Consider the following 17,299-nt stretch of genomic DNA (forward strand, 5'->3'; position numbering starts at 1 on the left):
TTATTATTTTACAATAAGAATCTATGCTAGAGCTCGTTCTTTTTACAAGAAGACAGTCAGTTTTTGGAATAAACGCATAAAACTTTTTTGTTCCTGGAATCGTGACTGCGGAATCAAACCTGGCCTGCAAAAATATCCTCTGACGTTGAATATCGTCTTTAGAGCAATAGTAGATTGCCGTTTGCTTCAAAGATGATTTTGCCCAGTCATACAATCGCATTGGTGAAATTATTGATCTACTTGGAGGTAACTGCAAACTTGCACGCCTCGCCAAACGTTTCAGGTTCCCTCCGAGATGTTGCGTGAATATGTGCCTCTGCATTCGTATTAAAATCATCCTTGTAATGAATAAGATTAACAAAGTTAAACCTATTTTTAAAATGTTGTGAGGTACCATCGGTTATGTATGTGATTTTAGATGCAAATATTTCTTTTTCTGAAAGGTGCTTGTGCAGTAATATTTGGTAAGCATAATAGGTAGCTGTGTCATGTTTTAAGTCATCGGAAATCATGACAATGCTGCCGTGTTTTATTTCAGTGCCATCTCTATAGTAATAAACCGAAGTTAGGAGTGTAGCTTGGTCGTTATTCCAATGAAACGATTGGGCAGAATCTTGGACTACGAAACTGTAATTTTCTGCAAAATCACACTGTACGATGATTTCCCTTCATCGATAGTCTCTTTCAGCTCTTAAGTAATAAAAATTATAAAAAAACTGGTTAGAATTGTTGACTTTCTTATTTCATTATGTTATGATTAGAATTTACCAGCAGTCTTACTGAATACATGTTCTAATAAGCTAAACAGCTGCTATATGTTTGTATACCAGTACGGTACGTCGCACTCAGGGCGACATGTATGTACATTTATTGACCTATTGTCTTAACCAATGGAGATCCCATTCTGCAACTTCTAGTGTATTTTGTACATACTTAGGGTTATATTTTGAGATAAAAATAAATAAAAAAAAACTGGTCAAAGTTTTCGAAAAATGGTTACGAAAAGTTTACTTCCGGTTTTAACCATTATTTTTTATTTATTTTTCAAAATTGATTTCTTCGCTGAAAAGATCTTTAAAAATTCTATACAAAACGCTTGGTTTAATAATAAGTTATATGTTTTAATTATTCGATATTCGAGTTTAAAAAAATCGGAATTTCAATTACGGTAATTTTTGAAAAGCTCATAATTTTTAAAATAAACGTCATATATAAAAAATATTTGGCGTCCGGTTTTATACCTACTAGAAGAAGAACTAAACCAAATATAAACAAATTCGGGAACCTCACTTTTTTTTTCCTGTCCGCTTCATATGAAATGCCCCATTGGTCGGTTTTATATCGGCGAAGCGTCGACTTTACTTTTGATCTTAAAGAATTAGTCATTTTTCTTTACGAAATTTACTTTAATTTTTAATTCTATATTTCACCAGCCTACTACACCATAACAAATACATAAATGTAACAATTTTAAGATATTTAATTTTACTATATTATTGAGTTAGGTACTTCTAGCTTGTGTATATTTACTTATATTCCACACCCGTATCTGTGTTAAATTTTACACTCGTAACGTATACACACCTTTGTTGTTGAATGCTCCTTATACCTATAACATACAGGACCTGTACATATAACACCACCATTAGTCATTTATATACGAGTAACTTAATCCTAGGATTATCTGCGCGGATATCGAATCTGTGCTGCACCGGGCTATATAACCTCACATTCGTAAACAACGGAGTGAAATTGCCGACCGAATGGAAACAAGAATGTTTACGTGGATCTGGATATTTGAAATTGTTTTCCACGGTGCAGTGCCGCAAGTCTTGGAGCCTCCGGGAACCAGGTGGGAGAAGAACGCTACATCTTGCGAGGAATTCGAACGAGACGCTCACTTCGAGCCGACAGAAGTAATCGATGCCATGTGGAAAATATTTTACTCATGGGCTGACACCACTGAGTTGTCTCTCGTCGTGTTTTCTTTATTATCAACTAAGGTAAGATTGATTAACGCTTAACCTTTTAACCGCCAGCAATTTTTGATCGAGCGTGCTCGTGTCGCCACCGACAGTAATAGAGTAAGGTTGGCATAGTTATGGGAGTTATAAATGTGCTTTAAAAACCAAATCAGATCTTTGTCTTATTTATCAGACTGTGGCGAAATGAGCTGGATATGTAATATCTTATATATCAGACTCTGGCGGTTAAAGGGTTAAAAATATGCTTTTCAGTTTTTCTGTTCAACTAAAAATGTTCAGGTTTTCTTTAATACGTTTTTAATTAATTTGATTTATTTTTTTACTAAATTATTAAGTGGGTACCTAGATTTTTTAAGTTTCATTTTTATTTAATTATTAGGTAGGTACCTACAATACCAGAATATTTCATGATCGGGTCAATCGTATATTTTGCAGTGTTATGAACACATCATAAGCTATTAAAGATTTAAAAAATATAAGCTATGTATTTCTAAGGCGTTAATGTTGTGTTCAGCGGCTGTGTTTAACCTAAATAATTTTACATAATTACCTACCTACAATTAATACAAAAAAAAATCTGACGGATTCGGCTCTATTTTTCCAGTCCACTGGAAAACTCCTAACTTTTGTTTTTGTCAGTTCGCATTGTTTTCAACTAAAGTAATTCATGTGTATTGCGGTTTCAGCGCTTAAAAAGAATAAAAGCTGTAGTAGACTCGATAGATCCAGGTTGGGGGATACCCTGGTTGGATGCCGAGTTTCTAATGGAGCCTCGAGATGGTTTACAGATTCTGTTGCTTCGCCAAGGGACTCCGGGTGCATACCGCGCCCTCATCATCGCCGAACAACGCGATAAAGGTACCCACAAAGTGCTTCCCGCCCCGGCCACAAAACTTGCCCACCGTGCGCCATTTCCGCTCTTAACTTTCCTCGCCCGTCTTGCCTCATAATGATAACAAATAGACCACATTTCGTTAAAACATTTCTTCATTTCGCTAACGATGGTTAACATGTTTACTAATTGAAAGGATTTTGTATACGTACTTGTACAATAATAAGAAAACATTTTTACCCGAAATTATTTTAATGTATATTCCTGATGGCATCACTATTAAATTACATAGGACTAATTTTACGTTTTTAATTAGGTACCTAAGTGATTTTCTGGAACAAATAATTTGGTGTCCTTTAACTTTTTGTACACTGTGTTTCCTTTAACTTTTAGTCGCTCTACGTACAGACAACTGGTAGCAAACGGTGTACCGTAAATAGGGGTGAGTAGGGTTCGCGGGGAGAGTTGGGTTATGAATGGGGAGAGAAGGGATGAAAGGGGGGTGAGATGGGGGGCTACTGCTACAAAAATAATGTATTCCAATTTAAAATGGAGCTATAGTAAATACCAGGGATGTTGCGGATGCAGATTTTTTGACATCCGCGGACGCGGATGCGGATGCGGATGTCAAGATTAGGTACTTAGAAAACGTCAAATATTACATTTTTAGTATTTTTTTATTTAAAAAAAATGAAACGTTTGGTATTTGAGCACGAATATAGGTGCGTTATGTTTAATAAAAAGTAACTTGGCCGACTTTTCTGGATCTAGACGATTTCGTTATAGGTAATAACGAAATTACCTAGCACTTACGCCGCCGCTAAGACGTTCCTGTACCGACTTGTTCGACATCCGCATCCGCATAAGCTCCGCATCGATTTTATGCGGATGCGGATGCAGATGCGGATGTTGAAAATAATGCGGAAGTTCCGCGGTTGCGGATGCGGATGTTCGCAACATCCCTGGTAAATACTCATAATAAAAAAAATCGATCCAACAATCTTCCAAAATCACCTTTGTATGAAATCCCATCTCGCCCCAATTACGAGGGACTACGGGGTGAGGTGGGATTTTCTGTTTATCGTCAAAGTTATGAAAAAACGTCCGGAACACTATACACCATTTAGTTTGCATATGTAAAAATAAAATGTTAGCGAGGTTTGAATGTCAGTTTTGCCCCTACTCACCCCATTTTACGGTACGAAGTTCGACTAATTAAGGAGGATGAGCCAAACTGCAGGATATTTTTTTATTCGATAATACCATAAAGTCCTTCTAACTTCCCGCACTTTAACTAAACTTTCCCGTGTTTTCTAGCTCGCCCAAACCCGAGACCAATCCTAAACATGGCGGATGTGCGCATGAAACTGGTGGGGCGTGTCATGGGCATGATGTCCTGCGAGGAGCTGACCGCGTATGCACTGGCTCGACAGCACGAGATGCCGGTCACGGAGGCCGACTGCGTGGTGCGGGCCAACACGCTCGGGTACCGGGGGCCCGGGGGACACTCGTACCTTCAAATACATCGCATGATTAAGCAAGAACTATAAAGAGTTAATAAATACATAAAATGTATGCTACACTAGGAGGCAAATAGGAATTCGTAGGTACTTCTAAAGAAATCTAGTGTACCTACCTGATGGGTGAAACATAATGCTGCTCAATCTGGGACAGTGTTGCAATTGCGTGTGATCTAACTAATGATTTTAATCAGTTTCATATTCAATTAAGCCGCCACATGGTGACTCACTCTAAGAAAAAGCGTTAAGGTCTTACTCAATACCTACTATTAATGCCAAACACTAGTGAAGCAATAAATTGGTGGGTTCCCAAGTAATTGATACATTCGTAAACCTAACAGATATATTCTGCAGTGATACATATATTCCCATTTCCTCCCCGGGCACCCGTAGTGGCTTTATGATGTTTTTAGTGAATAATGTGCGAGTCGGGATATCTCAAAGCCCCGATCTGCCAATAAATCAATGATCAACAAGGCATGCTACTCTCTCCTTGAGGATTTCTATATTTAATTCCCAGCGCGAGGGTAAATGTTTAAACAGCTTAAATGTTTTAACAGATGATTGTGCTCATGAATCGTAGCGTCTCTGTGAATCACAAAATAGTTCTCGCTCCGAGCATTAAATGGGCAAAATTACTTATCCACCCTCCTGAATACATTACCTGCCAGTTAAATTATCTGCAGGTTCTAACCAAAGTTAGGTAATATAAATGTTTAGTACTTGTTACTTTTATTAAAGAACGACTTGCAGCGCAATTAAACATTTATAATAATATGCGCACGTTGGAGCCGGCGCAGCGGAGTAATCCCACGACTTTAAGTATTTCTGTTCTCTCGGTCTTTGAACAGGCAGAGTAACTCCAATTTTTAATCAATCTGAGAGAACCGGTGTATTGATATCTAAGTATATTGCCGGCCACATAAAACACTGATGAACGCATATTCAATATTGATTAAAAAGTATTTTTTTTTATAAAATTTAAAAAACAATTGCATATACACCTTTGTTTACCTAATAATAAACATTGTTATGGCAGGTGTCCGTACGTCTTTGTAATAACCCAGTCTCATAGTTGACTTTTGCAAGTCTTTTGTATTACCTACCTAATTAATTTACCTTAAACACTATACGTTCCAGGCCCGGGGTCTAAAACAAGCTATTATAGGCTCATCAAGGATTTCGTTACAGGATTTTTAAATACCTACCCTTTTTAAGTCAGGCAGCAGGTAATAAGAAAGTTGTCTAATAAAATCGAACCCTCTTTCAATTCTACAATCAATAACCTACCTAATTTGCAATCCGAATTTATTCCCCTTTTGCGAATCCTACTTTTTGTTGGCATTTTCTAATAACAACTTTAGTTGTTTTATGGTGAAGTATGAAGTAACAACACCGAGATGTTAGACCAAGCAAACAATATATAGCTATAGCAATAACTACTTAGGCGAGTAAATATAGTTATATAGGTTCAATATGATATTGTTGGCGAGTGCTCGGAGTCTACCCGTATCCACCAGAACAAATTTATTTTCCTCGGAAGCATACTAGACGTCAACAAATAAGGATTTTTATTCAATAAAGAGGTTTTACTCATTCTTTACATATTGCGCAAAGATTGAGATTTAGAAGAGACCTTTTAGTGTTTTATTTTGATCGATAGCCCGTAGATTTCGATTATGTAGTTATTTTGTAGGTTTGTTTCCCCTAGGGAGCTGAATGCGGAGTACCGAGGGAGATTTATAGTGGCGGCCTTGTTTTATGGAATATACAGAGCGAATCAAATTTTCTACCTTAATATTTTATAAACTCACCGTGTGAGGCTTAAAATTTCACACTGACCATTCTTAGGATTCTATATAATGATAAATCTATACTGGATTAGTATTTCCGAGCAAAATTTATTGTATCTTCTTTTCCTTATAATACCAGCTCATTTTCTGAAATAGATATAGGAAAGGTTTTCGACTAAATCCATTGAGTCCGAAATGAAAATATGATTCGGATAACACCCTCTTCGCAGCACGTCCTCCATTTGCAGTGTTACGAAGGAATTCCTATTAGTGAAGGTTGTTTTCTGTCTGACGGAACCATAAAAAGTTTGTGTTAAATGAATGTTTTCTCAGTCGTCCAAAACAAAACACCGGAGAAGACTATAAAAGCTAACGTAGCCTACTTTATTGTTATTGCTGTTCGATGTAACCTGCATTGGAGCTACCGAAGTCATTAAGGCTTACGCTGTAATTATAATGTAATTGATTAAGCCGTTTTGCTTATGCAGAACTACTCCAACGTAACTCTCCAATTTTACACACTAGACTATTGAATGACTACCTACGTCGGATTAACATAATTTATATCTACTATGTATTTATTACTTTTGTTGTGTTTTGATTTTGACATAAGTATAGGTACAGACGGTACAGTAAATATGTAAGTATTATTATAATTTTCAAACAAAGTCAAAGCTTGCTTGTTTACAAACAGACCAATTTCCGAATTTTGTTTATCTAAATGTAATCCAATTTAAAATTAAATTATCAGGGCATCACAGCATAGTTAAACTTTAGCGAAAATAGGTCTACTGTTAAACCAGTAAGACTAATTTTCATTAGAGAATTGACTTCCGGGTCGTGCTACGACTTAACTTACAATTTGATTAGAAGCTTGCGTCTCATGTGAGTTGTACTGAAATTTCAACCCCTTACAAAACTGCATTAAACTCGTGAGTACACGATCAACCAATCAAATTATAGCTGCTCCCGAATAAATCTAAAAATATATACAGATACTTGTATCATAAAATAAATGATGTGTAGGTACCAACATTGGCTATTATCCAAAATAGATTGCTTACTTAGCAGCTAACGTTTAAACATGCGCTGCAATCTCAAATGGAATTTATACTACCTAAATCATCATTATCACCAACATTTTCCAGTCAAAGTTGCGGTAGTCAAAAAATATTTTTAAAAAATGGCATTATGCTCGCCTTTTGTAGACAAGTTTTTGATTTATGCAAAAAAAGTTTAACCAAATAAAACTGCTATAAAATATTCAAATCGTTTCTTTTTAATTCGTCTTCTGTAATCCTTAGCTAACATAGACGACCAGTGTATAAATCTAATCCAAATCTTATTTGAATTAAAGAAACAGATGAACAAAAATTTTATAACCGACTCTGCTTAGTGCTAGTACGTACCTGGTACAGACTTAGAATTAAATTTCAACTTAACCTTATTATGTGCGTATATTCACACGATTGCACTACATACATAGGTATCGGGAGCGGGAGCCGTGGTTGGAATAATTGGTTGGAACCAATTATTTTACAATCCAGTAATTTGTCAAATTGCCTTTAGAAAAAATACATACATTTAATTTTTGTGTCTGGGGTCCTGAAAGGACAGTGCCCGTGAATCCCGTTGTATCAGACCCTATATATAAATATATGTGGGGACATCGGGCATGTCCTGTCTTTTACGACCATTACTCTACATATCGTATGCTACGTATAGGGTAACAAACGGGTAAACTTTTCGTATAACCTTTCAAACAACTTCAATCTGTTAGGGAGTTTTCAGATCTGATATCTCACCTCGTTAAACTGGGCGACCGACTTACACTCTCAATAGCACAGATTATTACGGAGATGGAATAATATCAATAATTTTCAATATTGCACCAAATATTTGGTATTTAAGTTGTAATGTATTGTTCGACTAGACTATTTTGTATATTACTCCATACGATGTAAGTATCAAGTTATCAACTAGTGTAGATCCACCCAAAGTGGTAAATTGACTAATACATATTTAATGATATCTTACCCTACAATGTAGAAAATACGAAAAGTTTATATAGGGGTGAGTAGTGCGGCCCTGACTAGTTTTAGTAGTTTTCTTCATTGCTTAAGATTGTGTCCGTCTTGAAAGTTTATAAGTAAGGAGAGAATATACAGGATGATTCATGAGACGTGAGCAGGACTAAGCCTACACAATCAGTAAATGTAATAGAATCGTTCACCACAACATTTAAGTAAAACAATCACGCTTTTTTTCTGTTATACTTTTTGGTAAGGACAAATTTAATTATCTACAATCATGGATACCCTACAACATTTAAATAACAAAGATAAAACCTTTTTAACCGTTATGACATCACTTTAAGTATGAAGAAATTGAAATGTTACACTTGAGTGAGATACGATTTTTCAAAAGTAACCAGACCCCGATGACTTTTAATTTGTCATCTGTTATAAAACAAAGAGGGTGACCATTTATGTCGTAAATAAATTAAAACTTATTTTTTAAACAGGTTAAAATAAATTTAAGTTAATGTCACAAATACTAGTACGAAACAGTTGTTTATAACTTACTGTATGCGTAGGCTTGATCCTGCTCACGTCTCCTGAATCACCCTGTATATAACAATTACCCTATTGAATGGACACATTATGAATGGAATACTATTTACTTATGTACACTTGAAGCCAGGTGTACATAAGTAAATAGTTTTTAATAAATTAACCATTCAATACAGCAAGAACTCAACCAATATATAATATCTGGGCGACGAGCTTTGCTCGGAAAACATACAAAAACTCAAAAATGCGCGTTTTCCCAGAGATAAAACCTAGCTAGATCGATTTTTCGCCCCCCAAAACCCCCATATAATAGCAAATTTCATTAAAATCGTTAGAGCCGTTTCCGAGATCCCCGAAATATATATACATATAAATAAATAAATAAATAAATAAACAACAATTGCTCGTTTAAAGGTATTAGATTATTATATATATATTTTTATGAATGTCAAATGAAATAATCATTTATTTACAAACAAGATATATACAGTGGTATTACTAAAAGAAATTAAAAAGTAGTTTAAATCTAAAATAGGCCCTTGAGGCATTGTACCAAGGATGCTGGCGACATTTCCTCGCTGTATCGAAATGCTGATACGTTGTGCGAGGTAGCCGCCAGCTCTTCGGTCACCAGTTACGTCAACCAGACGCTTCGCGATTTCTGCGAACAACTTATGCGCGCTGGTACCCTATGGACCTAGAGTTTCAACTTCAAATGGTACAAAATGGTACTCTCTACCGAGACTCTTAGTTTTAAAGTTTCGGCGCTTTCCGCCGTCCCGCCCGCTTTTATATTAGTCCGTTGGAGGTGGGATGGTGCCAATGTGTCTACGTAGGTAGCATCCCACACTAACATCCGTCCCAAGCTCCAAGGAACTAAAGACACCCCATCGGGCCTCTTGCCATCATCTCTGATAATGCCAGTCGGTTCAAGAAGAGCAGGCACATTGATGGTGGCAAGAGACCGACGGATTATGTCATTAAGCGACGCATGTCTCAAAAAACAGCATGCACTTTTTTGACAAGATAATCCATGGTGTCCCAGTCGGTCCACGTCCGTGCCACAAGAGCATATGTGTGGCGTACACACCATTATTATAATTAGGAGGACATTTTATTTTTTCCATTTACAACATGTATATGTAATGTGTATTTGTGTATTAAGGCTAAGCTTAGTTTAAATAATCTCCAAATATAGAGATTGTAACTGAGATTGATTGTACAACTAACCTCTTGATTGAAAATAAACAGATTATTATTTTTTTTTAATTCAGCAATGACGGTACAAAATATTGACAAAATGTGATTTTTAAATAATCTCATTAACGTTTCGCGGTCTCGCCACGCTACACAAATGTGCGGAGCGGTCAAAGGGTTAAATCAATTTCTCTACTGAAACATTAACTGAGAGTCTAATTTTCAAATTCCGCTTTTGCAGGACCCCAAAAATAAATGCCGCCATATGCGACCAACAGCCCGTCATTGCGTCATCGTTACTCAGTAATTGGACATGCAATTTATGTTTAATTTAGGAAATGCCGAACGGTTACACAACATAAATATTTTCACAGTCTCAGAATTGACTAAATAGTAATTTTATTTCATATAACATTTAGTATAACGAAATGTTATAAAGGTAAAATTTATTCCAAGGTAAATATTTGAGAATAATATGTTTCATCTACTAATGGGAGGCTAAAAACTTTCACGTCGCTAGTCAGCAAACCTACGAAAGATAATGAGGTTTAGGTAATTTAGCCAGCCAGCGACGTAGCTCTCTAACTTTATAAGCAAGGTTCAGGCGATGAACACAGAATACAATATTCTCTTGATAAATTTACTGCTAGGCTTACGAGGGATTAGGGTTAACTGTATCCGATAAAGCGTTCGTTCTTAGTCGTAATAGAGTTCTCGCTAGCACGAGAGCTAGGTGTCTTATAAGTCTTATAACGTTTGATATTAGGTACCTTACACTCTTACCTGCATCTAAACAAAAGCGTACAGGGATATAATATTTTATATATAGTGTGAATGAAGGGTTCATTAATATATAAAACTTTTTTCAATATTTATGTTTGTATACATATATACCTAGGTACCTATCTACATATTGTACTCATCTCTAATCTACAATTAGAGATTTGATTCTCTACAATTGCAAATAAACAAAACCAATACCAGAACATTTGTTTGTGTGTACGTGGTCCTGATAATTGAATTTTAAGCATTCCATTGTATATTTGTACACCGCAACTTGTGTTCATGTGGTTTAGCTTAGCATAACACTAAATATTTGGAAAGAGCCTGCAATGATTTACATAGGTAGGTATATTAATAATTACATAAGTAGGTATGTAAGGTGTATTAATATTTGATGTTTATATGAGGTAGGTGTGACGTCTAGGTTCCCTTTTATTACAAGGTGATAAATAAAACTCAGTTGCTCAGTCATGTGCTTTGCGACCTGTCCGCACGCCATGACAGTTGACAACAGAATGTCGACCTGCAGGTAGTTCGCATTGCACTTTTATTGTGTAAACGTCACAGTAGGTAAATACCTACTTTTATATAATCGCAACATAATCAGTTCAGTGTTTATGAGCATAAGAGGCTTATCAACCATGACAAATTTATAAAACCATGAAATTGTGCAGACCCACTTCACCAAAGGTTTTATTGTAGGTATATTGTAAAGTTACATATTAAGTACCTATATGCTTGATAGAAGATTTTTTAATTTAATACATACAGCCATATTCGAACTTTAAGATACGTCAACTAATAAGATACTGAAACGATATGCAAACGATATGGATCGGATATGTCAGTTTTAAACAAGTGCCAAAAGTGACGAATTTGTTTGAAGAAACGTCACTTTTGACACGTGCTTGTTTGACACTGACACTGTTTATATTTGACGTATCTTAAAGTTCGAATATGGCTGTTAGTTATGTTTCAGTATTTTATGCGTACAAGTGAGTTTCAAGTTAAAACGGTCTTCTCTTATAATCTAAGATATAGATATCAAAAACGCATATAAAAGTACTGCATTTTGTATTTCCACTTATTTGGTGAAAAAAATCCGGTAAAATATTTTATCAAATTGTTCATTTAGTTAACGCAGCATCCAGCATGTGATCAACGACCTCTTCCACCGTAACATTTCAGTGAAAATCCCAAAGGATACTCTCAAGATATTCGGGTAATGTGCGTCATCTTGATGATGTATTAAAATAAATTCTGGAAATGTTTCGAAAAAGAATGTTTTTAAATACATGTGATGGCATTTGGATTATTTGAAGGTCTGCAATACCTGTTCCCCTTCACCTACCATTTCAAATGATGCTTTCTTAGAGGATTTTATGCATGAGTAAGGTGGGTACATTAAAATTATAAAATGTTTGTGCCCCGTTTAAACCAGTGTATAGGTATATTAATTTTTACCTTTAGACTTGTTAGCGGCTCACAAAATACATCTGTGAATCCTGTGAACCAAATTTCAAATCTACCTACTGAGATAAATGGCTGTGACATATGGACAGACAGACGGATGGACGGACAGACGGACATGACGAAACTACAGATTATATAATAGACGAAACTATAAGGATGTTTGATACATATTCATAGAGTCCCCTTGATTTAAATGAAATGACAAACCAAGTATAAAGTTGACCCAAATCGGTCCTACTGTCTTAAAAAAAACCTGTCTAATATAAGCAAAGGTTTGACGCGGCAGTTTTTTTTTTTCTTAATTTTACCCTGATTTACACATAAAGCATACATTACGCATGATTTAAAGGCACAAGACAGCGGTTAAGGTAAAATAAATAAATAAGGGTTCCGTTTTCACCTTTTAGCACGGGACCCTATTAAAGGTGTCCGATTTGGTACGTTTGAGTAGGGTAGGTAGGTAGGGTAGGATAGTACGTTTAAGTATTCCTTGACAGAATGTATTTACCCTTAGGCAATTCGATTTGGTATGCAAATATACAAATTTTAAAAGTTAACGCAGCGGATAATAATGTATAATTGTCCGCTACGTCTTAACTTTTTAAATTTGAAAAGAAAAAAATTGGGCACTTCCCATGTTTTACGAACAAATTGCGGGCACAGCCGAGCATGTCTAAGTAATTTATATTTTACCACTACTTACTAGGTAAATCCCTCAAAACAAAAATCAGAATGAAAAGTTTCCCATTTATATTGGTTTTAATATGGTTTTAATTCACTTTCTTGGTCGGCCCTTATTACCACCGTATTGGAAACATCATTTTCTTGCCGTGATACAGTCGTCAAGTTCACATACAAGCACATCTACCCCATTTACGCTCAAATGATTTCACTGATTTTATTTTATGGGTAAGATAAGCAAAAATCATGAGGTGTGCACAGTACTTAAGTAGGTACATTGTATGACATGCATAGTAAGTTAAATACTGTGAACGTAAACCCTTTTGCATTACTTACCAATGTGTCCAAAGTGACATTTTTGTGTTTCATAGCCAGAAAATGTGTTTCAAAACCGCCCTACTGCTATGAACAAAATTATAACTTTTAATTGAATAAATCAAGACTCGGGTGTATCTTAGGTACCAAAGTGCCTGACTAACATATATTTCAATGGAAATCGCAAATAAGTAAGTACCGTCAAGTGGGATAACTGGGAACAGGAGAAGGCTAACATTAGATATGGGAAATATTCCCCAATTACATGAATCATGATCATGGCTGACAGCAGTTTAGGTACTTTTTATAATCTTTGAATCGGGGTTTAATACCAGTCTTAGGGTCAAATTTATTACTAGCTAGATGAGTTCATAGACAAAAAAAAATGTCTAAAGTTACCGCTTTATCACGTTGGTGGCAAATAAGCTTGCGGCCCGCCTGATGGTGACCGTAGCCATGGACGCCTGCAATTCTAAGGTTATGTTATTACATACGTCTTGCCGACCCTTTAAATAACTGTACACTTTTTAAGGATCCCATACTGTAGTCCCTCGCTGGAGTCGGAGCGTACCTATTAGGTTCTAGGGTGTGAGGATTAACACCCTGCCGACGGCGAGCGATGCAGTGATAGAAAGCGACCGTTGGCTTCATGTCAAACAATTCTTCAGTACACAGCCCATTGTACAAGCCGTAGAATACACACAAGGAGGCAAAGTTTCTCCTTAGATTTAAAGGTTCAATGTCGCTTGTGTGTTTGGGATCGTCCACGATTCGTACAGCACGCCTTTGGACTAAGTCGAAGGGTCCATCAGAGGGGTAACATCAGAACTCTATAATAATAATATCTGACTTGCGATTTATACCTACAGTAAGTCTTTGCCCCGGAGTAACGTATCGCTTTGCTTATATTGCACTATCCCCGACGATATGGGGTCTGACTTGCGATTTTTATAAAAATAGTCTTTGTCCCGGAGTAAAGTATCGCCTCTTTCTGGGATTCTGGGATACCAGCGCAGCCTTGGTGGCTACGGAATTGGACGTCACTGGAGATGTCGACACCGAGTATCCCAATACTCTCTGACATGGCCAGGGCTGTCTGCTGTGCCTTGAAACTGAGGGATCATTTATCCTAGTTAATTTATGCATCGCCATTTTGAAAAATTCCAAAATTAAAGGGACTAAACAATTCTATATAATTAATTATCGAACTAGTTCACCAGATTTCACGATAATCGATTAAGAAAATGCGACCTGTAGATGAAAACAGTCGGACATACAAAACCATGTTTGACTAAGTAGAAACGGAGACCTTCCTCACTTTCGCTCGGTTATTGTTTTGTATTTCACCCCTCTAATTATTGAACATTGTGAGTATAACGCACAAACAACCTATAAAAAACACTGGCATAACAACGGATGGACTGACATACAGATACCAAATCTGAGCCTTTATTGAGAGAACGGACAGATTTTCATACAAATGTACATGTCAGTTGACGCGACCCGAACATCCTTTTACTCTACTCTCAAGAGATGTATGAACGTAGTGGCCTTTCATTCACTTTTCTTTCTTACTTGTTCGCCCTTTCTTGCGCCGCCCCGTAGGTAACATTTATATAATATCTTGGAAAATTTTCCCCGCAATTAAAGTTAAAACTCCACAAGTACTTAAGGTACGAACGATTATCATTCAAAACTTTTTGATCGATGAGACAAAAAGTGTTTGTACCTATCTACAGCAGATTTTATTTTCCTCTGTTATTCTATAAAGAAAAACCATTAATTTACTTCCATAAATAAAAATCTATTGAAATCAGCCGCGAACCAAGTACGAGAGCATTAAATCATCCTGAAAAGCCATTTGAACACAAAGGATATGGTTAATAAACAAATGGGACTCTGAGCAGGCACTGGCGCGAGTCGCGTCGCGGATGTAACTTTTCCGTTACAAGACTACCTGCCGCGATATATATCACGACGAGGCTCATTTCAGACCCTTTATCTGTAAGAGAGCGGTGGAAATCAGAAATCTTTTTTTTTGGCCGACCACTAAATGCGCGACTAATAAACTGGTCACGTCAACGTTATTTATTATTATCGCAACAGAGTAGAACAAAACATCCAAGCCCAGTCTCATTTTATTTTATTGCTCAATTCCTACTGGATGAAGCTTATATATACATCTTTATTGTGCTATAGCTGTAATAAAAGGATTAACTGTTGATTAATAAAAAAAAATACCAAAAAAGTTTTATACTCGTTATATGAACATAACGAGTAAAGCTTTTACTCTTTTTTTGCTCTCTTTGTGGTTTCAAGCAACTACTCATATTCCATTAAATAACTTAATAATTATACACTTTTCATATAGGTAGTAGGTACTGAATAGCAAAATAAATGATATAGGTAAATCGCATACCTAAACTTCAACACTAGTAAACTTTCGTTGAAGTTTCTAAGTCTAATATAATACAATATACACAATATTAATTTACTTCTAATGTAAAACATATAAAATTGTCTAAATAACTGAATGAAAATGCATGCCGTAAAAACGCATTTCGTTGCACAGATTCTAAAATTATTTGAAATTGTGTCAACATGCGGGGCGCAGGCGGCAGGCGGCGGGTGCAGGGCGCGGGCCTGTGGCGGCGGGAGCAGTCGGAGCCGGCTCGCGCGACCGCCCTCCGGTCCGGTAAATACAGCCTCCTCGCTGCTCCGGTATGGATTATTCGCGCCGAACGGCGAGCGGCGGCAGTGGCAGTGCGACCCACGCGCTCCTCGCGGCTGCTCGCCCCACGACGTCGCGCCGTTAGCGCCGCCGCGACAAATCCGCTCACCGCTCCCGCCGCCGCTCGGGCACACGCTGCCACCGAGCGGAGAGCGCTCGCTCGTCCTTCCCACAGCGCCGGAGACGAACGCTCCGCGCGGCGTTAAAAGCATGCCATTAATACGGACCGCGCTGTGTTTGAATGACGAGACTAATGTCACATTACTATATCATGAAAAGCTTCCGTGGAGCAATTAATTTATACGACTTTCGTGCGACATTATAGTGATTGTTGAACATTGTCTTCAAGTGGAGAACAGGCAGGTATTTATATTAAAGAGGATTGGGTTACTAACAGTTTACAACTATACCTACCAAATTAAGTTTTTTTCCTTTTTAACTACGGTACGTACATATATTAATTTTATGCAGTTTACATTTTTATTCGAAACGTTATTTACCAAATTTAAGTCGTGTTGTAAGTTTGTCTTAAACTTTAAGTTCACTTACACATTTACCTACGTTACACAAGTAGGTAACTAATAAAGTAAAATTGATCACAATATTCCAGCTAAGTGGAATATAAGCAGGTAGGTTTATTTTGTCATTTCTTTGTGAGTAGATACATAATAAAATAATAATAATATCGTCAGTACATATTTAAATTTCACTCACAACATAATATTTATTATCGTTCCCTGCTAGCAACGCTCATTGGCATTTTATTAATAAGCCGCATATATGTTTTAACCATCACTAGTAGCTGTGCATCATCTGGATATTCTATTAATTCTTCAACTAATCCTTTAACAACAGAACAATCTTTTTACAAACCTTTTTTTATTAGAAACGGTAATTTCGCTACGAGCTGCAATGCTACGCTGCGTAGGCGCAGCTGGCGCAGCGTTGGCGTAGCATTTAGTCGTAGCACTACCCTCGCCGCACGGTTGACCAATTTGCACCGATTAAGAGGATAATGGAGACCGCCCGCTTCTCTATACAAATGTAGTCCCCATTTTCCTTCCTGGGAAATTAAATATGTTAAATATTTTTACACAATGTATTCAATATTAACCATAGCTATCCCCCTTCGTTTGACTACCATTGGATTTTTTTGATTATTATAATATGAGCGAAAAACATAAAATTTCAAAATCTCCTAACTCTTGTAATAATTATTTAAAAATCGAAAAAAAATACGAATTGTCATAGCTGTTGTTAAAATACATCAAATAGCATAGCAGTTATTTATTTTACAAGGGGGCAAAGTTGTTGTTTAATAACCGCTCGTGCTAATATTGATACCTACCCGAGCAGGTGAAAGATTCCAAAATTAAAAAGTTAGAAAAGTGGAATCTTAAGCGTTGCGAGGGTTTC

The 17,299-nt window shown here is 36.6% G+C and overlaps 1 protein-coding gene and 1 long non-coding RNA gene across 2 annotated transcripts in view; one reads left to right on the forward strand and one right to left on the reverse strand.

Moving 5' to 3' along the window:
• LOC134648015 (uncharacterized) overlaps positions 1-17,299 on the reverse strand; it is a 200,760-nt gene that overhangs the window by 163,009 nt on the left and 20,452 nt on the right. The window lies entirely within an intron of this gene.
• LOC134648475 (uncharacterized) lies at positions 1,635-4,387 on the forward strand. The gene is made up of 3 exons (XM_063502995.1): positions 1,635-2,003; positions 2,672-2,843; positions 4,135-4,387. The coding sequence occupies exons 1-3, from the start codon at positions 1,764-1,766 to the stop codon at positions 4,365-4,367; spliced, it is 645 nt and encodes a 214-aa protein (XP_063359065.1). The 5' UTR covers positions 1,635-1,763; the 3' UTR covers positions 4,368-4,387.

This window comes from Cydia amplana, chromosome 5, assembly GCF_948474715.1.
Source record: "Cydia amplana chromosome 5, ilCydAmpl1.1, whole genome shotgun sequence".
In the NCBI taxonomy this organism is placed as follows: Eukaryota; Metazoa; Arthropoda; class Insecta; order Lepidoptera; family Tortricidae; genus Cydia; species Cydia amplana.

Excerpts from the sequence above, each read along its gene's own strand:
- LOC134648475 (XM_063502995.1), top strand. The coding sequence starts at position 1,764 with ATGGAAACAAGAATGTTTACGTGGATCTGGATATTTGAAATTGTTTTC. Across the intron at positions 2,004-2,671 it reads TTTCTTTATTATCAACTAAG|CGCTTAAAAAGAATAAAAGC; the intron begins GTAAGATTGATT and ends TTGCGGTTTCAG. Across the intron at positions 2,844-4,134 it reads CGCCGAACAACGCGATAAAG|CTCGCCCAAACCCGAGACCA; the intron begins GTACCCACAAAG and ends CGTGTTTTCTAG.